At 49.9% G+C, this 26,450-nt stretch overlaps 1 protein-coding gene across 1 annotated transcript in view; it reads right to left on the reverse strand.

Annotated features, from left to right (window-relative positions):
* Nucleotides 1-668: 668 nt before the first annotated feature.
* Nucleotides 669-26,450, reverse strand: part of Eif2ak3 (eukaryotic translation initiation factor 2 alpha kinase 3) — a 51,335-nt gene continuing 25,553 nt past the window's right edge. Inside the window, exons 4-17 of the mRNA XM_015506355.2 lie at nucleotides 26,046-26,179; nucleotides 24,426-24,660; nucleotides 24,067-24,229; nucleotides 21,670-21,810; nucleotides 20,774-20,896; nucleotides 19,895-20,115; nucleotides 17,741-17,853; nucleotides 15,150-15,272; nucleotides 13,133-13,282; nucleotides 11,388-12,168; nucleotides 9,056-9,223; nucleotides 4,201-4,302; nucleotides 2,984-3,046; nucleotides 669-1,728 (exon numbers count right to left, since the gene is read on the reverse strand). Of these exons, the coding sequence (XP_015361841.1) occupies nucleotides 1,552-1,728; nucleotides 2,984-3,046; nucleotides 4,201-4,302; nucleotides 9,056-9,223; nucleotides 11,388-12,168; nucleotides 13,133-13,282; nucleotides 15,150-15,272; nucleotides 17,741-17,853; nucleotides 19,895-20,115; nucleotides 20,774-20,896; nucleotides 21,670-21,810; nucleotides 24,067-24,229; nucleotides 24,426-24,660; nucleotides 26,046-26,179 (2,694 nt within the window). The 3' untranslated portion in view covers nucleotides 669-1,551. The remainder of the gene's footprint in view (nucleotides 1,729-2,983; nucleotides 3,047-4,200; nucleotides 4,303-9,055; nucleotides 9,224-11,387; nucleotides 12,169-13,132; nucleotides 13,283-15,149; nucleotides 15,273-17,740; nucleotides 17,854-19,894; nucleotides 20,116-20,773; nucleotides 20,897-21,669; nucleotides 21,811-24,066; nucleotides 24,230-24,425; nucleotides 24,661-26,045; nucleotides 26,180-26,450) is intronic.

Here is a 26,450-nt window from a genome sequence, read left to right on the forward strand (position 1 = left end):
ATTGCCAACACCAGATAGGGACACAGCAAAACAGAGACTCCAGACTGAGATCCCCGATGAACAGAAGCAAACTCAGCAAAACACCAGCAGCTGAACTCAATAGAACCTCAAAAAGATCGGACACCACGGTCACGTTAGTCCACATCCCCGAGATACAGTGACGATTCCACAGACGCAAATCAATAACCGTACTACATCACATCAACAGAATGAAGGATAAAGGCATTGGATAAAATGCAATATTCCTTCAGGATAAAAAGCCCTGCACAACCTGCAGATCCCAGTGGCTCAGGAGGCTGGGGAGGGAGTTCACAGCCAGCTGGGCAACTGAGCGAAGCCCTGTCTCAAGAAACTGAAGGGCTGGGGACACGGCTTAGTGGAGCAGCATTCCTGGGTTCAATTCCTAGTACCAAACCACCCATGAACAAGTTAGGTACAGAAGGTCGCTCCCTCCAGAGCAGGGTCCTCTCCACATGTCCAGGCACAGGTGGGCACTGCAGATGCTGCTTGGTCATGAACCCTGTGAACTGGGTGAGGACCTGCCACGTCTTTGGAAAATCGGGTGAAAGATGCCTTCCTTGATGGCAGGGCTGTGTACACCTACGGCCCCAACCTGCACATTAGGAAATCCGTCCCTGTGGCCTGACTCCCCAAATAAGAGCCAACTGTAAGTTATTTAAAAATTTTTTATTAAATCATTTAGACTTGAAAGAAGTCACAATAGTTAACACACGTATGTGCGCTCTGTACACCACCAACCCAAATGGATTGATTTCAGAATTTTTATAAATAAAAAATAGACATTTACAGGGAAAATAAAAACATGTTAACAAGCAAGATGATTAAACTTATCTAAAATCAGTCCGGGGAAATGAACCTAAAGATTACATATGCGACATGATCAGGCTTAGTGCGTAGTGGAAGGAGGACCTGGAATATATGATTCGTTTCTTACAGAGCTTTTCTCCTCCCCGAGCCAATTGACCAGCTTACAGAAAAAGCTTCATTTTCCCTTTCATGGAGGTAAAAATACAAAGACCTCTTAGACCTTCTCTAGAGCCATTTAAGGACACAGCTACAAACAGGACCACAAAGTCACAGACATACACTGCTATGCAGTTTGTGCTACTCGACTCCAAAAGTGTGGAACCCGCATTTACCCACAGGGACAGCAGTGGGGTCAGCTTTTTAGCAATCAGTCTCAAAATCACCCTATCCCTAGAAAGCATATTTCTAGAGCAATATAGTTACCACAAAGTGGGGAGGTTTTCTTCTTCTGTATTATAAAAATATTCCCATCTCAAAGCTCTCTGTCTCTGAGGGACTGCTTCCTCCTGGGATGGAGGACAGGCCTGGGAGGCTCCACTGGCCAGTTTCAGGAGGCCAGTGGGGAACAGGGAGCAGTGCCTGCAGACAGCCCCTCCTCAGGTACCGCCAACAGGGGGTAGGCTCGGCGTAAGTCCAGTCTGACTTGGAAAGAGCAGTCCAGAATAAAATGGAGTGAAGCACAAGTTGAGTCCGCCATCGCCATGGTGGAAGGGGTGGCCGGGGCTAACTGCTGGGCTGCCGCGGGGACTTGGGTCCCGAGGAGCTCAGGGAGCGTGACCGCTGTCTGAGCACAGTCTTCCCTGGAAACTCCAAGTCCTCAAACACAGGGTCTTCAATGATGTCCGTGGCCTCGGGCCGTTCCACGGGGGTCGGAGAAAGCATGTCCCCAACCATCGCGTACTGAAATACAAAACTGCTGTGATACAAGGCCAGGCATGGAAGCTAGACAGCCCCAATGGACAGTCGTGGGGGGAACTGGACCCAGAGCCCGCACCCAGGAAGGTGCTGTGCCCAGCTGCACCCAGCCCACATACAGTGCTTGGCCAGGCGCACATTCCTCCTGTGATGCTGTCCATGTGCGAGATACGCGGCTCCTGACACAACCACTCAGCCCTGCCCCAGGAACCCAGAAGCAACCTAGACAGCAAGTGAACTTTTCAGGGTAATTTTGAGTTTTCTAACATGAAATAAATGCATTTTAAATCATTCTTCAAGACTGACATCATCGAATTTCTAAAATTAATTCATCTTTCAACTGCATGAGAATCTACAATGCCTCAATAAAAATTTCAATTAAAATGCCAAGAGTTAGGACACGTCACTGTCTCTCGAGTTTTTTTAAATTGCTGTCTTTGTTGTTGTACTGGGGACTAAGCCCTGAACCCTGTGCATGCTAGACAAGAGCTCTGTCCTGAGCCACACCCCACCCTACCCTGTTTTGAGACAGCCTCAAACTTGCAATTCTCCAGCCTCAGTTTCCCAGGTAGCTGGGATTCCAGGCGTGTGCCACCCCACCTGGCTTAAATCCTTTAAAATGTACCATAGGCTCTTAGGAACATCCCGAGAATAGATTCATCAACTTTGCAAAATGTAAAATAACAATTTTTATCAAACATTGAATTTTAAGTCAGCGTACCTAAGTGAATTATAAGGTTCACTTTTATCCAGTGCTTTGCCATTGGACTTATGATAATGCTCAGAGATAAAGTTTGATTTTTTCCTATTTGATAACACACACTGTTCAATTTACTTCAACTTATTATTTAAGAAAATTCAAGATTTACCAGTGTACAAATTTTAAAAATGATAGGCCAGCGGGCTAGACATTAGGAAAGGAAGGACACTTCTGAAGGCCATTCTGCAGAATCTGCCCAACAGGTCTGCCCCGGGGCTGTGGCTGTACCCAGGCCCCCAGCACTGCCCAGCAGTCTCTCTCTTAAAGCTAGTTATGAGCTCTCTCACAGATCCACTAAAGCAGAACCAGCAGCCAGTGGAAGGCCTCTGGGGAGGCTGGTGGAGGAGGCTGGGCCCCACTCTTCTCCAGAGATCTGCCTTCCTCCTCCGTGAGGTGAAGAAACTGCCAGCGACTGCTACCAAGGACCCTGCTAAGTTTCTAAATGTGATTAAGAAAATAAGGGATGAGAATCACACATACCTCCCGAGGATATTTCTGAGTGAACAGTGGTGGAAACTTGAGATTTCTTACTTCAGTTAAGGTCTAGAAAGAAAGAGAAGTATTAATTTATCTTAAAAAACCTTCTGATGTGGGTGCTGGGGTAGTGTCTCAGAGGTGGGGCGCTTGCCTAGCATGTGTGAGGCACTGGGTTCAATTCGCAGCACTACATGAATAAATAAAGGCCCATTGAAAACTAAAAAATATTAAAAAAAAAAAAAAAGCCTTCTAGAGCGTGGAACCGTTCGGACAGGGTTTCCGTTTGGCAGTAGGCGGGCCCTGGGCCTGGTGCATGCTGGGAGGTGCTGCCACCCTGATAGTGCTGATTACTTAGTTATTAGATTTTGAAAGCTAAGTATGAAAGCTGATTGAAGCGAAGCTCCCACTGTTGGGCGGGCCCTGAGGGGTGTCAGTGGAGGCTGCTGTCTGGGGTCACATGGATCTATTTCGGCCACCAGCCCAGTTCTGGGTAGGCGCACAGCGTCCATCTCCGACGTCCTGACGCGCCACACCTGTTTCAGTTCCTCTCTGGCACTTACAGGGCCTTCGTTTATGGAGCTGGGCAATGTCGTTATTTTTATTTCCTCTCCCTCCATGTACTGTATGGATGCTTGGACGGTCCTTTTGGGGAGCGGCGGGAGTCCTTCAATTCTAAGTGAGAAGCACATCTCTTCCACCAAGGCCAGAAGCCAACAGGTGCAAAACTGACCATGAGGAAATGGTGACCAGAGCCTGCTTGGGAAATAGGAACCATGGCTAACGGGAAGGGAGGAAGGGAGGTGGGACAGGCTGTCCCAGACCTTCACCACTCTGAAAAGCTGTGCTCGTGGTTTAGTCTAACAAGGAGAAAAAATAGAAAACCAAACACCCGTGTCGTTTGCTGGTTCCTGTAAGTACAGTGTGCAGTTTCCTGTCCTCTGCCAACGTCCACCAAATTCCCTTTCCCTTGGAATCCCTTGGGGGTCCTCTGGCGCGGCACTTCCCACAGATGGACCCAGTGCAAGGTTCTGATGGGCTGTGAAGCACTGAGGCCCCAGTGTGAACAAGCCAGGGAGCAGACAGTGGAAAGTGCTTCCTGGGTCGCCCGCTTGACCTCTCCTGCCCCTACTCCTCTGCTGGCAAGAAGACTAACTTCTTCTGTAACTTCCTGTAAACCTCGTTTTCTCTTTCAACCTTTTTTTGGGGAGGGGGACACTCACCTGGACTCTCTCCATCTGAGTGCTGAATGGGTACAGCAGTTCAAACAGAATCAGGCCCAGAGAGAAGATGTCCACCTTATGGGAGTAGTTGTTCCCATGAATCTGAAATCCCACAAAAGAAATCTCTAATTAGCAGAGGACAGGACTGTCATGGTTTGATTGCAGATTCCCAGCATTTACTCCGCAGTGCAGGGTAGGAATGGGAGGAGGGCTAATCCCCTCCCCTCAGCTCGCCAGGGGCACTCACAACACTCTGCACTACAGAGGGAAGCCCAGGCCCAGGAGATATGCATCAGCAAGGCCAGCAGAACCCTGGAGCCGGCTGCTGGACAGCAGCCCCAGGAGCCGTCCCACTGCCCCAGGTGAAGATTTTCAAAGCAAGTGCTATCTCAAGCCCATCTCCCATTTGCAATCATCTCTGTCCTCACCCATTTTTATGAAAAAATCTCCATTACTCCAAACCATTCATCGACTGTGGTCAGCCCTCATTAGGAGCTTAATTACCCAGAGCCACATTCTTGGCTGCATTTTTTCATGTGCATATTCCTTACTCTTCACAGCTAGGTTGTGAAGACCCAGGGGATGGCTGCTTCTGCATTCCCTGAATTCAGCAGGCTGAGTACAAGGGGCCCTGCATAAGCAGCTCAGAGGACCCATGAATCAACCGGCTGCACCCCTAAAAGAGGCCTCATTCAAATGGAAAGTGACCTCCTTGACTTCAGAGCCCTCGGACATTTCTTTGGGCCTAAGGCTTGGTGTTTAGAAAGGGCCCTGAGAAGGGCAGGAAATGCTCCTGGCCTTGCTCCTAGGGGCGGAGGAGGGTTAGGCTGGAGAGGGCTTCTCAGCTTCCCCTCCACACCCCTCCCGAGCAGCCCACCTGCCTGCGCTCCAAAAGAGCAGTGGACAGTCCCCAGGACACCACCAGTGGCGCCTCCCTCCCCCCTTCCCAGTGACTGTAGTGATGGGAACCCTCCCTGGGCTTGGGAGCCTCACAGAGAATGTGTGGGAAACAGGCCTGCAGGGGACACGGGGGACCCCACACACAGAATCTGGATAATGGGAACAGAATTCCCAAATTCTGGGAAGCAACTGGGCAATGAAAGCTCCTGGCCACGTCAGGTCCCCAACTATCTGTCCACCTGGGCAGATGGAATTGAGCTGGATCTGGGCACAACAGTTACCCAGGTGACAGTACCAACCACAGAGATGTCCAACACGCGTTCAGCACACTCACCACAGTACTTCTTAAGAACGTTTCTTGATATAGGAGTGCTCGCATTCTAAATGTATCCATAATTTTATGGAATAGAATCCCAATTTTGTCTTCCAAAATAAGGTATGAATCTATAAGACGCATACACACACACACACACACACACACACACACACACACGGAGGAACTAACCCTGCGGACTGGGACTTTCAGTGTGGCACGCTAGGCCGGCCTCTGCACTGAGTTACACCCCCAGCCCTTAGTGACTTAATGTTTCTCTATACGTTCCTGTTTCCACAGTCCTACATAAAGGACAGATTAATATATAACATGAAGGAAAGCATTATTAATTTTAAATGCTATGAAATACATTTTTAAAAAAACCTAATGAATAATCTAAAAAACACCTAAAAAATTAGGAATTATCACAGTGCAGTGGCACACGCCTGTAATCTCAGCAATTCTGGAGGTTGAGGCAGGAGAATTGAAAGCTTAAGGCCAGCTGGGGAATTTACTGAGATCCCATTTTAAATAAAAAAAAATTAAAAGGGCTGGGATGTAGCTCAGAGGTAAGCAATCCTGGGTTCAATACCCAGTACAAAAAAACAAAAATGGTATCATTTCCAACCTCCTAAATAATAATCACTTTTAAAAAACGCTATTAAAATCTCTGTAGTGTTAGCTGTGATGTGGGCTGAAGAACTCCAAATGCAGAAGAGCCCAGAATAGGTGAAAGTTCGTTCAAGGTCCCCAGTGACTGTGAGTAGCGTACGTTTCGTCCACTCTTTCCTCAGGCTGCAACGTGCGTCCACAGCACTCTGAGATCTTACAGTTCTTTCCACCAGGACAGGTCATTTACTTGGACCAACAGACTTCTTTTTCTATTAAGTTGGATACTTGGCAAACAACCAAAATATGTATAACAGGCTCTTATAAATTAAAATCTTGCTGTACCCTTTCTGATTTATTTATTTTTCTTCCCCTTGCTTAGATTTGCTGAGGGGATTCCTTCTCACATCTACACACTCGGCCCCGGGATGCTGTTCTAGGTTTCCCGCGGCTCCTCCCTGCCTCCTCCCAGCCTCCTGCCAGCCACAGCATGTTTACCAAAGCCTCTCAACACACTCCAAAAGAACCTGGGGAACCTGATGGATTTCAACATTTCTCACTTCTTTCATTAGTTTCTTAATATTTTGACGGTTTTTCCTTCATCGTTGGCCTGGCACTTATGTAGGGTGGTTTGCCAACTAGCAAAAAACAGAAGCAAAAATAAATAAAAATAAGATAAATTAAAAATCAAAACAAACCGCCATCACCTCTTCTCACTGCACGGTGATCAGAGAAAGCGGGTTTCTGTCTTCCAGCACAGATGTGCCCTGAAGCATGAAAGTGCCCGGTTCATTCATCGCAGGGACGGTCCCTGTTACCTGCGCCTCCTTACACCAGCACAAGCCCAGGCAGCCCTGCCCGCCGCACTGCCCACTGCACTGCCCACCTGGCCTTTCACCTCCTACCCAGCTAGAAATGCCTGACTCCCTGCACGTGAAGGAGCCCAGGACCCACCCGGGCTCCTAGGCCACAGACCCTTCGGGCTGCGTGCTGCTCCGCGTCTTCTTGGGCTGAGCGCTGCAGAAAACCAGTTCCCAGCCTCAGCCTGTTTTTCTGACCTAAATGCTTACTCCACTCTTCCTATCTTTGAAATCCGTCTATACTTCTGGTTCTTTAAAACACTTTTTCATTCAAAATATTTAAAACACGAAAAATTAATATTTGAATAATGGGAATGAGTCCAATAGCGTGAGAGTGAGACAGAGTCCTGCTCCTCCAAGGCAGTTCCTATCCTGGGCCTCTGATATAAGCTAATCCACTGGTTCTCAAAGTGCGGGCCACGGGTCCTGGGAGCCTAGCACCCATGTGGAGGTCCGCAGGGCAAGATGGTGCGCACAGTAACACCCACACCTCTGCCTTTTACTACGTGGACCCCCACCGACGGGTGGGAAACGGACCCTGGGAAAACAGGTGGCATTCAGAAAGTCCTCGCTGAGCGGTAAGAATAACTGCGTGTACTACATCCTGACCCCGTGGCCATCTGGACACTACTGAGAAAGTGCTGCTGCTTTCCAATCATCTCCAAACGACAAAAGAGCACATGCAAAATCATGTATGGGCAGAAACTCTGCTCAAGGCACATGATGGACCAAGGGGCAGTAAAGTAACTGTGAAAACCCAGCTTTGGATTCCATGGTGTAAATGACTTTTTCTTTTTGGAACTTGGGATTGAACCCAGGGCATTTACCACTGAGCCTCATCCCCAGCCCTTTTTATTTTTTTGAGACAGGGTCTCACCAAGTTGCCCAGGCTTCTTTGAACTTGTGATCCTCCTGCCTCAGCCTCCCGAGTTGCTGGGATCACACGTGGGTACCACCCACCATGCCTGGCTCATATGACTCTTAAGAAACTATCACTTGCATGCATGGTGGTGCATACCTGTAATCCCATGGGTCGAGAGGCTGAGACGGGAGAATCACGAGTTCAAAGCCAGCCTCGGCAATAGCAAGGCACTAAGCAACTCAGTGAGACCCTGTCTCTAAATACAAGATAGGGCTGGGATGTGGCTCAGTGGTTGAGTGCCCCTGAGTTCAATCCCCAGTGCCAAACAAAACAAAAACAAAAACCCCCAAAACTACCACCTGCTGCTTTTGCATAGTTGCCAGACATGAAATATTGCTTCCCTTCCAACTGCTCATCTGTGTGAGGCCAGGTTTTCTTCAGATAAAGAAGGAACCAAAAGCCACATGGCAGTGGCTGAGTGAAAGCAGACAGGACAACCCGGCCTTTCCTCCATGGGTTATTGTGCATCACAGTTATAGAATCCAGGGTTTGTAAGTCAGGTTATAAAGAGATTTGCAAAAATTCAAACAAATCCCACACTTCTGATTTTTGTTCTGGAAAATACTTTTTCATAAGAGTATCTTAAGATGTGATGGGCTTTGTATAACTAATTAGAAAAATTTTAAAAAACATAAACAAAGGAAAGAAAGGACTGAGGGCTTAATATTTTGATGAAATGAATAAAGTTTATGAATTTCTCAGTTTTAATTTCTACTGTGGCAAACACTGATAGACTAAATTCTGTGAGAAAGAGGCACCGCTCTTAATCAATCACTCTGCTGGTGTGAACCGTCACTGAGGCCAGAGGGGTGACACCGTGTGCCCGTCCCACAGAAGCCTGGTGGTGGCTCCCTCTGTGGCTCCGAAGCTCCCCAGGGCCCTGCTACCACCACTTGGCCCCCTGGGCCACTGCCTGTCACCTGCCCTGGTGAATTCTGGAAGCTGCTGTGAATCCCCAGAGGGCAGCTCATACAGCACCCCGTCTCCACAGAGCACAGAGGGACCAGGGTGGGCAGGGTGGTGGTCACAGTCTCTCTGGGGTCTTGCTGCCCTCTGGCTCTTGTTCAGAGGGTGAGCACCTGTTTCTGGGGTGGTTACCTTGATCCACCCCAGTTCCTGGGGTGCTGGGCTGCCCGAGCACCCACCGGCTGTCCCCTTGGGTGTCAGACTTCAGTGGTACACACTGCAGAGACAGGGGAGGAGGTCCGCGGGCATAGAACTTGCAGCCAGGCTATGAGCTGGGGGGCTCACCTGCTCTGGGCTCATGTAGAGCTTGGTCCCCACTTGTCCTGTGTGTGTGGCGTAGGATGGCATCGGGGTCAGAACCGCCGGCTCCTCCTCATCCTGGTCCATTGCAGTCACTAGCCCAAAGTCTCCCACCTTGACCACATCGTCCATGGTGAAGAATATGTTGGAGGGCTGGAAAACACAGCGGAGCACAGGCCGTGAGTGTGTGCGGGGAGGAGCCGAAGGAGCACAGAGAAGTTGCGTAAGAACCTGGGCGGGCTCCAGCACATGCCCCCTTTTTTTGTTGGGGTGGGTATCGGGGATTGAACTCAGGGGCACTGGACCACTGAGCCACACCCCCAGCCCTATTTTGTATTTTATTCAGAGACAGGGTCTGAGTTGCTTGGCACCTCGCCTTTGATGAGGCTGACTTTGAACACTTGATCCTCCTGCCTTAGGGCTCCGCAGGCTCAGTCCTCAACCTCTGCACTCCACACTCACTCTGGCCACCAGGGCATGAGGATACCAACAGCAAGCAACAGGCGCCACGCACAGTGTCACAGAGCCCCGCGGTTGAGGGTCCATCCCATTATGGAGGCCCGGAAGTTAACGCAGCCCCAGGCCACCGGCTAGTGGTGGCAGTCCTCAGAGCCGTGCTTCCCTGCGATCACAGCATTTAGGGCCATCCTGGCTCAGTGGCAATTAACCACTCTGATGAATCCTTTGGTTGGTGCCAGAGAGCAGGAAGCAGGCAACCCCCTCATGGAGGGAAGCAGAGCCAGGCTGCTGTGCCCAACACTTCCGCACGACGCTTGTCCTTTCTAAACTCACATGAAACTAGCCAGCGTCCCGGGGCTCCTCCAACTCAAGGTGCCTTGCACCAAATCCACTGTTTCCTCCCTTGCAGGGAACTAACACAGCCCTTCAAATAAGGAAAAAGGGAGTCACTGAGCTCCTGAAATGGAGTCTCACCATGCAAAAAAGACAGCAGGAAGACAGCATTCTGTTCCCCAGGGGGCCTAACCTATCTTTGGAATCCCACTCCCTGCCAGGAGATGGTTCAGGGATAGGTCGGTGCCCTGGGTGTACCAGCCCAAGGTGAGACAAAGATACTTTGCCCTCCCCCCTCCAAGACTTTAAAGAAAATAGGCAGCCAAGAGTGCAGCAGCCATTTGCTCTCCAGGGCTTACATGCAGGGAGAGGCAGGAGTGGGAGGAGAGAGGCAGGTTCCAGCAGCACCACCTGATGTCCATCTACACCTAAAAAATAAATACTGAAAAAAAAAAAAAAGCATCTCTGGGTGGTTCAATCCTCAGTACCAAAAACAAACAAACAAACAAAAACAACCCATGTGTGCCTGTGAGCCAGCTGGCCGTTTGCCTGCTCTGATGCTCTGTGAGCTGCCTCCCTTCCCATGCTGCCCCTCCCTCCAGCATGGCTCTGCTCTGGACACGTGACTGGGGCAGCGCCATTCCTGGCCACCATCTGGAGCAGCAAGTTGGTTAGATCACCACCAACCCACGACAGTACTGCAAGTGGGGATTCTTTCTAATTCTTATTCCTATTATTCCCAAAGTCTGAGAAATCATTCAGGAATTTAAAAACCTACCGTGACTTCAGAAGGAAATAACTTGTCTAAACAGCAACTTTGGTGCTTAAAGCTAAAGTCCGTTACTTAAAAATTAAATCGATCAAGAATTTACATTATCTTATCAGAAAATAACATTTACATTCCAGACATCTACTCTCTATTATTGACTGCCATGAGCACGTGGAAAGCGGCAGAAATTAAGTGAAGCTTCTGGATCCTTCTAGAAACGCCAGGGAAGTGCTATGCTTCAGGAAGGACTATGCAAGCGTGCAGGCGGCCCTGCGCTACCATGGCAACCGAGAGCAAGGCCAGGCTGCAGACTCGGCCTGTCCACTGGCATCCTGCCCTTCTGTACCCAGCTGCCCCTGCATCCCGACGTCCAGGAACAGGTGCACAAGTGCAGTCCCCTGCCGCCCCCCTCAGAGCCCGCTGGTGAACAGACTCCTCCCCCTTCCACGGGTTGCTCCATGACTACAGGGGCATGTTCAGGGCTGTCGCCCAAAGCACATGCGGGGCAGGCACAACTGTGTGTAGGTGAGGCTGCCCACGACCTCTCTTCTCCATCACGACTGGGGGGACAAACGCTACAGCCAGCCACACTTCGCAGTCCAGGGCGCAGGGTGGTTCCTGAGGCGCTCTACCCACCATGCGCTCACTGCCCTCGCACCCCTCCGCTCCTCCGTGCCAAGCACAGGCACGTCCGCGGGTCCTGCCCAGGACCCCAGCATCGGAGCGAAGCCGCTGTGCTGTGCTGCAGACACCCACCTTGAGGTCCCTGTGCATGAGCCCCTTGCTGTGCAGGAACTCCACGGCCTCGGCGATCTGCAGGAAGATGTGCAGGCACGCGCTCCGCTCTCTCTGCTCCAAGATGCAGCGGCGGCTTAGCCAGTCCTTGAGCGTCTCCTTCCGGCACAACTGCATCTGGATGTACAGATACACCTTCGGGGAGCTGGGCTGCAGTTTCTCCGCCGTATTCTTGGTGAGATCTAAGCTGAGCGAGGTCGGTCTGGGAGGAGAGATGGACAGCGTGGCTTCGGAAGACGACTTGCTGCTGGAGTACCTGAAGGTGGCCACTCGGTGAGCACAGAGGCTGCTGACATGCAGGCGCTCGGCCCTGGGCTCCTCCCTGCTGGATGCGTTGTCACAGCCAGAGTCCTCGAACACGATGGAGGAGGAGGTCCTCTCCCTGGACCTCGTGTGGGTGGGCGCCGCAGAAGGACACAGCTCGAAGGAGTGCCTGCGGCCACTGCCCCCTGTGGTGCCACCCTCCACGCCACGGTCTGCGGGGCAGCGGTCCCCGAGGCTGCAGGCCGCGGCTTCCGATCCACTGGCGTTGCCGTGGTCCATGTCGGAGAACTCTAGTGGGGAAAACTGGCTCCCGGAGGAGCTGGTCTGGCCGCAGGAAATCCCCACCGAGAAAGACGCGCTTCTCCGGGGCGCAGGGGCGATGATCTCAATGTGCTCTTTGGAGGAAAAAGGGTCCATTCTGCGGATCTTCACGGAAGGTGCGTCCAGCAGGCTAGGCGAGCTGAGCGGCCAGTCCGTGCTGCAGGGGTAGAAAGGCGAAGGTGGGCACACAGCAAGGGAACTGGGCTGCCCTATGGAGAGGGCTTCGCCCAGAGGAAAGCCACGGCCACAGGAGCATGGAGCCAGAGCAGCCCTGGCCTTCCGTGAGACTCGAAGGAATCCAAGGACAGGGCTCTGGAGCGTCTGAGGCCCCTGCCCAACCTCCCCCGGCACTCTCAGCACCGGGCCCTTCCCTGGGCTGGCTACTCCGAATCTCCGTCACTGTAACAGGGGCCTGGCAGGGGTGCAGGAGTGTCACCAGGTGTGCGGAGGCCACCTACATGTGCTTTTTTTTTTTTTTTTTTTTTGGTACCAGGGATTGAAGATGGAACCAGTGGTACTTAACCACTTAGCTGTATCCCCAGGCCTTTTTATTTTTTGAGAAAAGGTCTTACTAGGTTCTCAGGTTGGCCTCAAACTTGCGATCCTCCTGCCTCTGCCTCCCTAGTTGCTGGGATTGCAGATGTGGGATCACCTCGCCTGGCATCTCTGTGCCTCTCGAGCAGTTGCTGAGGGCCCTCCTCCTAGCACACGGCAGCTGCCATGGGAAGTGTCTTCAGGCCACTGTGTTTATGTGGGCTTTTTTTTTTTTTCCCCCCTACAAATAGTTTTAAACTATTTAAAAGGGAGTTATAAATTGTTAAGTGCTCAGAGAAAAACTAATTTTAAAAGCTTTCAATAAAAGAATGAAGAGAAACAGAAGCAGCTAGTGCCTCAGACAGAGAAGAGTGCCATGAATCCCTGATCACAATGCAAAGGGAAGTACAGACCCAAAGGCTAACAAGAGAGATCTCATTCAACAGGGGTCAGAGAACTTTCCAGACACAGCACAGAACTACTGCTTTTCTCTTAAAAAAAACAGACAAACAAACCCCTGAACTTAAATAAATAAGCAAAACCTGGCCTAAAGGAGAACCCGAGTCCTCAGTTCGGGGCTACCGTACCTCTCGTCTTTGAGCCAGATGGCGTCCATCTTCTCCTGCCACTCCTCCGGGGGGGCCTCCAGCCAGGCGTTGAAGTACCTGACGATGCCCGGGTGCTCTAGCTTGGCCAGGGCCTTCACCTCCCGCATTACTTTCTCTCTAGCCAGTTCCCTGAAACAGAGGGAAGACAGCACTGAGCGTAGTCCGCATCCGCTGAAATATTCAATTCCAATATGGAAACAAAACAATAAAGCAGAAGCCTCCTGGAGTCCAACATGAGGGACAGACAGGTCAGCCCAGGGTGAGTTTAAAGCTGTGTAGTAAATTCTGCATTAAAAAACACTCACCTCTGTTTAGCATTTCTCTCCCTCCTGGGAATCAGTACCACCAACACAACTGCCACCTCACTCTAGTCAAGCCCTTCTGACTAGCTGAAAATGTGTCACTGCTTAAATGTTTGCTCCCAAGAGGGAGGAGTGGGGAAGGGTGAGGACTTGCCTAGTTCAGTGAATGTTTGTACAGAAAGATATGGAAATGTAAATAGATGCCACACCTCGAAGAATGCAGATACCCACGGAAATATGCTGGTGTGTCAAACAAAGGAATCAGAAATGGACCACTTCCCCAGGCTTGCCTGCCTGTCCTTCACGAGAGGCTGTTTAGGAAGATAATCTTGCTTACAGCGTAACTGAGAGTGTGCACACACACACACACACACACACGCATGCACCCAAAGTCACAGGCTTTTGTGAAGCTCCTACATGGTGCCTGACACACACGTACATTTAAACTACTCAGAAGTTATTTAGCAAAAGAAGAATACCAGTCCCACAGTACCCAAGCCATCCAATTCCTATGTCACTGGCAGGTGTAAACCTGTCACCACCAGTAGAGTGTTGCACAGCAATCCAGAACCAACAAGAGCCGCCACAGAGGTGGATAGGGAGGTGTCACGGGAAGTCTGAAGCACACACGTTCAGAGCCAGGAAGCACTAGAGCATTAGGAGACGTAAAAATGTACAGACTCAGCAAATCCACAGCACTTGTTCTAATAAAGACCACAGTTTGATTTCTATTCATTGCATTCTTAGTTCTTCTGTTTGTGTAAATGAAGCAAACAAAACCTTATATATTTTCTAGGGAAAAAAGTTAAAAATAAAAAAGATGTGGCCAAATTTAGACATAAGACAAATATTGCAAAGCATTTTTTGAAATTATAAATTCTTTAACAATAAGAAATGTTTAAACAAGACATGGCACTATGTACTAAAACATTGTACTATGACCAAGCCATACCTTAAATATATTTTAGCATTTAAATACGATGCTCTTAATAACCTGGGAGTGCTGAAGATTTGATGGAGGAAGAAACAAAAAACTGTGTGTTGGTACTAAACAGAGACTGAGAGAAGCCAAAGGCAAGACTGAATGCTAGTGGTGACCATTATGGGGGAGAGAATATAATACCAATAGTTTTTAATTCTTTCTCTGATTAGTATTGTTTTGTTTTTTGGTGGTGCTGGTGATTGAACCCAGGATCCTACACATGCTAGGTGAGTGTTCTACCACTGAGCTACACCCCCGCCCCTTATTTACTATAATAGAGGTGTTTTAAATGCTGCAGTCTGGGGCTGGGGCTGGGGCTCAGTGGCAGGGCTCGCCTACCATGTGTGAAGCACTGGGTTCAATCCTCAGCACCACATAAAAATAAATAAAGGTTCATTGACAACTAAAAATATTTTTTAAAAAATAGGAAACAAATGCTACAGTCTGTTCAAGTCTACTGCCACCACCTGTCCTCGTGGGGAAGTCCGGGAGCGCACTTCCTGAGCAGGTGTCCAAGTCTATGGTCACCACCTATCCTCATGGGGAAGTCCAGGAGCGTGCTTCCCAAGCAGATGCAAAGCCCGCGGCACAGATATGGCCTGCAGCTGGCTGCCCGGCAGCACTGGCCGAGATGTGGGCAGCCAGGACGGCTGTTCTCTCCAGAGGCTTGGAGCACAGGAGGGACATTCTGCAGGACTCAGGTGTCCACTACCTGTTGGGGAGCCGGATCCTCTTGATGGCATAGTCGCAGTCATCTACTTTGTTCCTAGCTTCAAAGACAACTCCAAAGCCCCCACGGCCCAGGCACTGCACCGGCTCAAAATCCGTCAGATAGCTGAAGAAACAAAAGGTTGAGTTTTAAGAAGTCGGGAGTTGCTTAGAAGTCTGTAGTAAGATCAGTCTCAGTCCAACCTGATGACACGTAGAATCCGTGAGCCCAGCCAACACGCAGAACTTGTTCTAAAGAGCAGTCGGAATTCTATTAATTGCATCTGAGCCTTTCTCTTCATGTAAATGAAGCAAACAAAACCTTATATATGTTCTAGTGAAAAATAAAAAAGCTGTGTTTAATAGGGAAGCCCTGTTAATCACTCATTCCTATGGAGAACACATTTCTGATGAGTCCTACCTCATACTTTCTGTCATCTACCAAAACATCATATTCTTAGTTCTGTAACCTTCTACGTCCTTCATTTTATGCTCAATTTAAATTCATTTTAATCTTGTTTCATTACACGTAAATTGTAAGGAAAAAAATACAGTCATCCTAATTCAAGTAGTTTTTGTTTTTGGGTACTGGGCAGTGAACCAAGGGGTGCTCACCACTGAGCCACATCCCCAGCCCTCAGGGGCTCACTGAGTTGCTTAGGGCCTTGTTAAGTTCCTGGGCTTCCTGAGCTGCTGGGATTACAGGCTGCACCCCATGCCCAGCTTCAAGTACTTTTTTGGCCAGAAATCTTTTCAGGAACCAAAGCCGTGGCAGGCAGTGTGCCCAGCCCGGGGTGTTCCTCAGCCCTCTTCCATGCAGCCTGGTCTCCTGCTGTCACTCACTGCCTGCCATCAGTGCCTGGTAGCTGCTTCCACACGTGGTGAAGCCCCGTTTGTCCTCTCCTCTTCAGCTCCCTCCGCTGGATGGCTCTCCAGGACCTGCCCGTGTACCCACGGCTCTGTGAACATGGAGCCCTGAACTACCCAACCCGACCTCCATACGCATAGTTATCTCAACGCTTGTCCTCCCGCCATGGCTCATGAGTGCAGGAAAGCACTCCTGTTTCTTTCCAGAAGTTAGGGTCTAATAACTGTGAATGCTGTGTGCACAGTAAATGTCACATCTGTGGAGAGTGCTCCCATCACGGGGGAGCGTGGTCTCCGATGCTCCACGGTCCCTGACCTGGCGAGCACCTGGGGAGTGTCATATTCCACAGCTTCACAACTGTGCTCCATGCTAATTTAGCAGCCGCCTCAGCTGGATATGGCATGTTGAGGAGGAGACTCTGCAGGTCCCAACCCTCCCTGGGCCCAATTACCTTCCAGAGAACAAGGAGTGATAATCTGCATTCCTAAAAATAGCCAGTAGAGGTACTTGGTACACCCCGCTCCCTGGACGCCAAGGCCCACGAGCTCCTGTCCTGCTCCTAGGGCCACTGAGCCACCCTTCTAGACTGCCCCCCTCAGACGGTCACAGACCTTGCGAGTAGAAGCATTGTCCTGCCTAAGGTCTCAGCTGATGAATGAGAGGCTGGGATCTGAGGCCCGAGCCCAGAGCTTGCTCTCAACAGAGCCCGGGACCTGGTGGCACCAGGAAACCTCAGGTTCATCACCTTCATGGCCACCCTGTTGAGCCATCACCACGCCCCTCATAGTGGTGGAAGCAGATTCCGTTTGTGTGTGCACTGCTGACATGGAGCTCTCCCTACCCCGGCTCTAAAGCCCTGCACTCTTTGAGTCCATCTAGACACAACCCCCATGGTGATGCCTTCTCACCCACCATAGCCAGCCCCAGCCCAAGCTCACGGCTTCCCCCAAGTGTTCACGTTGTGCCTTGAGGGATGTCCCCATGGACTCTGCCCTTCTCCAGGGCAGCTTGTCACCCTGGCAAGGGCTCTGCAGCCCAGTCTATCCACACTGTCCAGCATACAGCCCTGCCAGCTTCAGTGTGCAGTATGAGGGGTCCTGTTCTGCCTCTCACCGTGCAGGCGCTGACAGCCACCGACCTGCAGCTGGCATCTGCACTAGCAAGGGCACAGGAGTGGCTCTTGCCAACTGTGTGTCACTGGGTCAACTGTGTGCATGGAATTTGGCTGTCTTACCCCACCCCCACTTAGCTAGCCACCTCTCTTCTGCTTTTACAAGTACCTGTTTCATTAGTGTCCCCCCCGACCCCCTTCCTACCAGAATGAAAGAGGAAATAAGCGGCTGAGTTCAAGGAGCATCCGGAGACCTCCGTCATATTCCAACGCATCTGATAATCACCACGGGGCACCACCCAGGCCGACCCAGGTCACGGTGGACCAAACGAGAATAAGGTGCCGGGGCTGAGGATATAGCTTAGTTGGTAGAGTGCTTGCCTCGAATGCACAAGGCCCTGGGTTCAATCCCCAGCACCACCAAAAAAAAAAAGAAAAGAGAATAAGGTGCCGGCTGAGATCCACACTGCTTCACACTCACATTTCTCCCTGGGGTGCTGACCTGGGCTCCAGTGTCTCCCCGCCTGCACAGCCACCCCTCACACAGCCGCACACGACCTTGGAGGTCGGTCCACCATCAGAAGCTGCATAGCAGCCCATGCCCTCAGACTCTTACCGTGATACATATCCCGAGCTCTTTGTGTCACTCCGGCTACTGGCACTGGCCCCGTCACTTGTGGAATCATATTTGTTTTCAGTTTGACACTGAGTTTCAGATTCTTTCCTTTGCTGATAAGGTAAAAAACAGAATCACTATCAGTACAAACCTGAACTCAGTCGGCTACGATCTCAGATTATAAACAAAATCACTGTCAATACAAATCTGAACTCAAGCCGGCTACGATCTCAGGTTATAAACAGCATCGAAAAATAAGCAGCTGAGAAAAATAAAGTCAATATAAAAGCACACATACAGCATTTCTCTTTATCATGCTTAAAAAAATAAGCTCATCTTCCAGCTGCCATGCATCTAGTCTGTTTCTACCATGTCGGCATGTCACCTGTGCATTTAACAAGCAAGCAGGCGTAAAGAGAAGGGGCACACGTGGGTATGGACCGGACTCCAGGAGGCGAGGCTCACTTCTTCCCTGACCAATTTTGTGGAGGCTTTTTTAAAAGTGCCTCCAGCAACAGCAAGTTGAGTATGGCACTGTCTTCACCCACCTCCCGCCAAGACCTATGGTCAAGGGGATGACTGTGGCTCGTCAGCGCAGCCACCAAGCCCTCCAACAAGTCTGTGCTGAGCTCTGTCATGCTGGCTACTGCAGGAGGACTGGGAGGATGGGGCTGGGGGTGAGCCCTCAAGGAGGCAGTCAGGCATCACCTAACACCCTCTACTGGGGGAGGGCAGTGTGTGTCCCAGAGGCAGGGAACTGACTCAGGACCCCAGAACCCCTTTCTAGCTTAGGGACATGTAGGTGTTAGCCTCCCGGGAGGGGAGAACAGGAGGCGGGTGGGATCAGGGGCAAGATCCTCAGGAGGGTTAGAAAGAAACTGGGCAGGTAGCAGAGCAGGGGGAGGGGGGAGGGAGAAAAATGGAGGGGTACTGGTAAAGACAGCGGGGAACAGGTGGTGCACAGTGAAATGGATGAAGGTTGGTCTTTTCCCCAGCAGCCATGAGGGGTCCATAATCAGAATTTGTTGTTGTTTTAGTTGTAGATGGACATAACACCATTATTTCAGATATTAATGTTTATGCAGTGCTAAGGATCAGACCCAGGGCCTCGCCACTCAGCCCAGCCCTGCACCAGGGTTTTGAAGCAGCCAAGGCAGCAAGAGCTATGTGCAGCCAGGAGGGACCAGGGCCGCGTAGGTCAGTGTGAGCAACTTCAGTGTGAGTGTCTGCTCCAGGGAATCAGAAACTAGGAGACGGAGAAGACCACAAGTTTTAAGATATTTAGGAGGAAGAGGATTGGGGACTGATGAGAGTGCAACTCTGGCCCTGGTGACTGTGGCTGAGCATTTCACGAGGGAAGAGTGCCCACAGCACCAGGTGGAAGCAGTGTGAAGCAGGCCGCCTGGGGTCGGTGCTGGGGGCTCCATGGCTCCTACTGGGAGTTGCTCTGGAGGGAGCAGGGATCTAGGGTCATGTTCATAAGGTGCTTGGAGCACCGGGTGGGGCTCAGGGCTGGAGGTCCCCTCCCAAGCTACAGGTGGAACCCAAGGCCCCAGGAAAGAAAAGACTGTAACTTGAAAGTTATTTCACAGTCTACTGTGACTGTAGACTGTGAAATACAGAGAGGAGGTACAGGAAGGTGACCTAAAGAGGCGGAGGACAACCTGAGGACCCACACATGCCCAAGCAGGGGAAAGCAGTGCCAAGGGGAGGTGGCAGGAAGGTGTTCAAGGTGTCAAGGGAAGGATGGGAAATGCTCACCCACTACATTTAAAAAGATTTTTCCAGAGCCCAGGCGAGAGCAGCCACAGAGGCATGGGAGCAGCCAGACTGCAGCGGGCTGAGCAGGGAGAGGGGGTGCTGGAACCACGGCACCAGTGTCAGGAGCACAGGACAGTGTCCCATGGTCATAATGGCACTGCCAAGTCCTTACTGTCATGTCTTCCACTTCCAGTGCACAAGCACCATGTGGAACTGGGTGCAACAGCAAGCTGGCTGCCGCGACCTGGGAGCTGCAGGTGCCGCGGAGCCCAGTGTGCAGGCGCCAGAGCGCAAGGCCCCACAGCGATGGATAGCCAAGCAGTGCGCCCCGCAGCGCCTTCTCGCGGCCAGGTGACGCGTCCCGCCCCAGTGCAGCCAGCTCCGCCTGCTCACCCGGTGTGGCTGAGGGTGGAAGAGCCTGCGCACGATGAAAGTGGTGGCCACGATGCAGAACAGGATCGTCCCCACGATTTCCTTCCACCAGTGCAGGAGGAGCACCGGGTCCTTTCTGCGGACATTCTTGGGGTAGCTGGGGCTGTCTAGGAACCTGACGGTGATCTGCGTGCTCCGCCTGCTCCGCTCCCTCTTGTAGTAGGGCAGGTAATACCCGTTGTCTTTAAAGCAAGCATTGAAGGGCTTTTAGAATTTAAGATGAACCCAACAAGCCGTCTTTCTCAGACTATCCATTGTCCACAACACCAGTTCCTTTAAAAATTCATCTCTCCTCTGGTCAAACATCTTCCTTTGCCTTACTTTGTCTTTCTTTGCAGTGCTAGCCTTATGCATGGCAGGCAAGCGCTCTACCACTAAGTGCATACCCTAGCCTTCTTTCTCCTTAAATACGGGCATTTTCCTTTATAACATAAGCATCTTAAGCTTTTTTTATAATAAACAACATTAGAAAAAAAATTAATTGGTGACCTCATTACTAATTCAATCCTTTAAATGCAAGAATTAGTGCTCAAGATTTCTTTTTCTTGGAGGTGAGGGTACTAGGATTGAAAACAGGCATTCTACCACTGAGCTTCATCCCCAGTCTTTTTTATTTTATTTTGAGGCAGGATCTCACTAAGCTGTCCAGGCTGACCTTAAACTTATGATCCTCCTGCCTCAGCCTCCCAAGTAGCTGGGATTATAGGTGCATACCATTGTGCTGGGCCCAAAATATGCCCAGCTCCAATCAACCTCCTTTCTTTTTAATTCTATTAATTAATTTCAAGTCATAAAACATATAAAATTCGGTATTTTCAACTCAGGAGTAATCACACCTACCATATGGATACTGCAAGATTGAAAGGGCACCATTGCTGTACTCTTCGTGAGAAAACTTGTCATTACTAAGGCATTTGTCAAATTCATCAGAGCCCACCAGGACAGGGGTTCTGGAAGGGGAATCTGAAAGAAAATGAGAAAACATTAACTGTTATGCCACTAATGTAAAACGCATGTGCCATCCATTGGGTAAGCCAACGTTCAGGTCAGACACATGTCAAACACCTGGCCCAGGGTTCCTGCCCCCCCCCCCCAAAAGCAATGTCTCACGAGCCATCTGGAGAAGCAATGGAAAGACACACAGAGGTGGCTCATCACTTGAGCCCAGCTCATTACAGGCCTCATGGTGTGATCACCAGGTAACCTTTTATGCAAATATTCTTAATATGTTAGCCATGCTTGGTGGCCCATGCCTATAATCCCAGTGGCTCAGGAGGCTGGGCCAGGAGATTTGTGAAGTTAAAAGCCAGCCTCAGCAATAGTGAGGCCTTAAGCAACTCAGTGAGATCCTGTCTCTAAATGAAATACAAAATAGGGCTGGGGGTGTGGCTCAGTGGTCAAGTGCCCCTGAGTTCAGTCCCTAGTACCAAATTATGTTTGTATATGTGTGTGTGTGTGTGTGTGTGTGTGTATGTGTGTGTTAAGAACTAAACATTAGTTTGGCAGAGTCAGTGAATAAGAGTTTTTCTTAGAGAAATAGTTTATTAATATTTACTTCTACAGAAACAACTGCTATTTCCAAGAAGAAATGCTCTAAGTGATAATTAAATATCTGAAATGCCTTCCCAATTTGTTGGTAAAATATAAAGTATGCAATAATTCTTATCTCTGCAGTATTCAAAATTAGGGCAAAGACAGGGTTAGGTCTCAATATATAAAATGTGTAATTCACTTACGGATTAAGGGTTTCCATTTGATTGTTGGCAAAGGAATAATCTCATTTCCACTACTGACAGACTCCAAGGCCTTGGGATTTGCAGGAAACTTTTCTGAGATTCTCACTGATGACTGCAGGTACAGCTGGCCTCTGTACATTCCTGAACCAACAGAACACTGTCAATCAGGCAAAGATGTTTTTAAAAGGTTCACTTTGATTAATAAAATTAGATCAATTCTAGTCGTCTGCATGCTACACAGCAATCTTCAAAGAAGAAAGATAGATGGCTGAAGCCTCAAATTTGACTCAGTGATTCTCAGCAGCAGGCTCAGGCCCGCACCGTGCTTCTCGCCCACTCAGCACATTGCAGAAATCACAGGAGAGCTGCTGCCGTGGGAAGTCCAGACCCAGGACATCCCTGCATGCTCACCAGACAGCTCCCCCCAGTTCAGCAGAAACCCGTGGACACTCAGCCAGGTACTCCCACAACACATGACACGTTCTCTCCAGATCCTTGCCTTCCACCCTGAGTGAGGGTGGGGCGCACTGGCAGCACTCATAGGATCCCGAGTGTTCAATGAGCCACACTTCTTCAAGTGATCGGATTCAAGAGTTTTAAAAAATTACTATATTAAAACCTCTTTTTCTTTTTTTCCCAAAACAGACAAATAACTCTTCTTTTATCATTGGTTCTTTTTAGTTGTACATAACATCAGGATTCATTGTGACATAATTTTAGATGCTTGGAACATAAGGAGCTCTCAGTCCCCAGTACTTCCCCTTTCCCTCCCTTCTCCTTCCCCACCACCTTCCCTCGACTCCACGTGACGAGCCAGTAGAATGTGTTGGACATACCACACATACACACTTGCCAGTAGTGTATGTTGGACATACCACACATACATGCGTGCTGGTAGAGTGTGTTGGACATACCACACATACATGGAGCACAGCGTCCCCTCTTGTGCTTGCCCATGATGTATAGCTACCTGATTGTGTATTCGTATGTGGACGTAGGAAAGTGATGTCCGATTCATTCTATTATCTTTCCTTCCCCCATCCCCTCCCCCTTTATTCCCTTTGTCCAATCCAATGAACGTCTATTCTTCCCCACCCCCATATTGTGAGTTAGCATCCACATATCGGAGAGAACATTCAGTTTTTGGTTTTTTGGGTTTGGCTTATTTCACTTAGCATGTCAGTCTCTAGTTCCGTCCATTTACTGGGAAATGCCCTGACATTCTTCTTTAAGGTTGGGTAATATTCCATTGTGTATACATACCACATTTTCCTTATGCATTCACCTTTCGAGGGGCACAGGTTGGTTCCATAGATTAGCCATTGTGAACTGAGTTGCTATAAACATTGATGTGGCTGTGTCACTGTAGTAGGCTCATCTGATATTAAGTCCTTAAAGGCTCTCCTTCCTTCCTTCCTTCCTTCCTTCCTTCCTTCCTTCCTTCCTCCCTCCCTCCCTCCCTCCCTTCCTNTTCTTTTCTTTTCTTTTCTTTTTCCCTCCCTCCCTTCCTTCCTTCCTTCCTTCCTTCCTGCCTTCCTTCCTTCCTTCCTGCCTTCCTTCCTATACTAGGGATTGAACCCAGGGGCACTCTACCACTGAGCCACAACCCCAGCCCTTTTTGTATTTTATTTAGAGTCAGGGTCTCACTGAGTTGCTTAGAGCCTCACTAAGTTGCTGAAGCTGACTTTGAACTTGCGATCCTCCTACCTCAGTCTCCAGAGCTACTGGGATTAGAGGTGTGTGCCACTGTGCCCAGCACTCTTAAAGGCTTTTTCAATTGCTGAGAGGCACCCCAGATTTTTTTTTTCAGATTAATTACATGTATGCATTGAAGAAAAAAAAATCCTAATTTTTTTTTTGGTGGGGAGGCGGGTAACAGAGGATTGAACCCAAGGGGTACTTCACCACTGAGCCACATCCCCTTTTAAATATTCTATTTAGAGACAGGGCCTCACTAAGATGCTGAGGCTGGCTTTGAACTCGAAATCCTCCTGCCTCAGCCTCCCACCTCACTGGGATCACACGCATGTGCCATGATGCCCAGCTAAAAATCCTAATTTTTCAGGGGAGAACAGACTGATATAGAAGTGAACACAGACGCAGTGGCAGATGGGAGTAAACTCTAAGGCTGTGTGAGGAACTTTACACCATGCCACACAAGAAGAATATCTGTAAGCCTTTCTAATACAGGTCTTGGATGAAAAGAATGTACTGGGGTAATTAAAGGTTTCAGATATGGACAAATGGAGAACAGCTGGAATGGAAATCAAGGTACACATCTACCGGTGATGTGCCCCTGGATTGTGCTCAGGTTGGACCATAACAGGCCGTCCACTGTATGTGGGAAGACACTCTCGTGGTCCCTGAGGGCCCCGCCAGGTGAGGGATGGCACTCACCCAGGTACACGCTGCTCTCCGTGGCCCCGCGTGCAGCTTCCACGATGTCCTCCTCATCCTCTAAAACCTCTTCTGTAGACGTGTAACTCGTGTCGTCAAAGAGACTGATCGGAATGACTTTGCCATCTCTGACCAACCAGGCAGAGGCGATCGGAGTACAAAACTAAGCAGAAACAGAGAAGAGACACCAAGGATTCAGATAGCACTAGAAGTTTCACCTCGTAAAACATCATTGAGAGTCCCCGCGTCTTATTGCACAGAGTGTCAGCTGAGAATTGGAGGGGAGTGTCTGTTCCTTCCCAGTTGGTGTGGTTGCCCAAGCGGGGAGAGAGAGTCACAAGCTCAGGGGCTTTGGGTACCTGGTACTCCCACTCCAGGTGTCCTCCCTTCTTACTGAACGCCACGACCTTCCAGTCGGCTACCGAAACCTTTATCACCGTGTCCAGCATGGCGGCTTCCTGTTCTTCCACATCTGAAATAATCTTAGACTCTTCCTTGTTCCCACTGGGTCTAAAGCTGCTTTCAATAAATCCGGCTCTAGTTTCCATGTCTGGAATATACCGAAGTTCAAAGTGGCCAACACTGAAATTCCACCTTAAATTCACAAAGGTGTGTTTTAGAAATTCACACTTAAATACAGGGACCAAACAATACAGAACTCTCCTAAAACCAAAGAAGCAAATGCTACAATTTTGTGAAGAGGAGAATAAGTCAAGACATTAAAACACTCTACTGTCCTATACATCTAAAAAGAATACATCAAAAATAAGCCTGAGAGACACCACCCTAATTAGATGATCAAAGTTAGTATTAACTAAAAAAACCCAAACAAAAAACCAGAAATGACTCTAGAAAGGGGTGCTCTGCCGCTCCCTGCCAGAAGAGAGGGCCCAGGAGAGCATCCTGACCTGGCAGAGACTGGTTCTGGGGAGCCAAGGACAGGCTGTGCCAGTCTCTCAAAGATGGACAGATCTTTACATTCATGAGCCACCTGAAAACGAGGTGGCATGCAGTCTGCTTATCAGTCATCAGGGCGCATTTCATCCATGGGCAGAGAAATGGACACGCCAGTGGTGTGCCAGTGAGTGGAGCCCAAGCAAGAGGCCACACAAATGAGTCTTCTAGGAGACAGACTCAAGGCCATGTCCCTCAGCGCCAGTGTCCCCCATGGACAGGCCATGGCAAGTCCTGGCCCCTGCCCACACAGGGGCATTGACATTTCCTCGTGATTAGTAAGTAGCAAACCCACCCTTTAAGGAGTATGGACCTCGGGCCCGCCCTTCCCTTTCCTGGTCACTGGGAGCTCGGCTAAGATGTCTGCTCCTGGGGGCTGAGCTCATCCCACCCAGATACAGGACACCAGGCCATGGGCAGATGCACAGCCCACTAAAGGGAGAGAGGATGAATGGGATCTTCACTGAATTGCACTGCATCAGAATGGACAAAACTGGTTCCCTCTCAAACGATGAAGATGGGATCTAAAGAACTGAATATCAGGGTTGGGAAACCTGGCACGGGATACAAGAATTGCATAAGGGGTTCATTATTTGAAGATGGAAACAAAAGAAATCTAATCAAGTGAATGATTTTTAATACTTTGAGTAAAATGATCACTCTAAAGCTGGAAGAGAGACCAGCTATGAAACCCCTACTAGCAGAGCTACAGCGGTGAAGAGGCTCAGGCCTAGAGAAGCATGTTGACTTTGTCTTAAGAGCTTTCTTCATTCAGAACTCCTGCCACTGAGGCTCTGCCGAAAACATCTGGACCTAAGATCACCCTCATTCGCAGCCACCCCAAGGCCCTGGCCACCCCGTCCAGAATCACACAGTGAGGTCAGACCAGCCCCTGCAAATAACCAGGAGGCCCACGTCTCAGAAGCGAGGAGCCGCTTCCAGGGCAATAGGAGGTCCCAGGACCCCCACGGAGGAGACTTGAGAGTGCTTCCAAAGGGCCTGCGAGCGACAGCCCCGACACCCACTTCTCATTGCCACTGCGGGGTCCGACGGCCCTCACGGTCTTCTGGGTGCGCTGCAGAAGTAGGATGTCCTCTTCTTCCTCCAGCTCATCGCTGTCCCACCGGCGACAACCCAGGGCAGAACAGATGTACCTCACCTACAGAGACAAGGCCAGCGAAGGGGACGGTCACGGAGGGCAGAGATGTGACAAGTCTCCACAACTTTAAAAAGTAAAGGAAATCAAGGAAATGTGTGAGGAGGTGTCCAAGACGTGAGAGCATCTGTTGGATCACTGGTTCCTCACTGAGGGAATGGGTGGCTGTCCACAGGGTCAAGCTAGGTAAACACGGCAGCCACTGGTCCCATCATCACATCCTCACTGCCCTGGGAGGACCCTCAGCTGTTGAGGTGGGAATAGAAACAGATGG

This window comes from Marmota marmota, unplaced genomic scaffold (genome assembly GCF_001458135.2).
Source record: "Marmota marmota marmota unplaced genomic scaffold, marMar, whole genome shotgun sequence".
NCBI classification, from domain to species: Eukaryota; Metazoa; Chordata; class Mammalia; order Rodentia; family Sciuridae; genus Marmota; species Marmota marmota.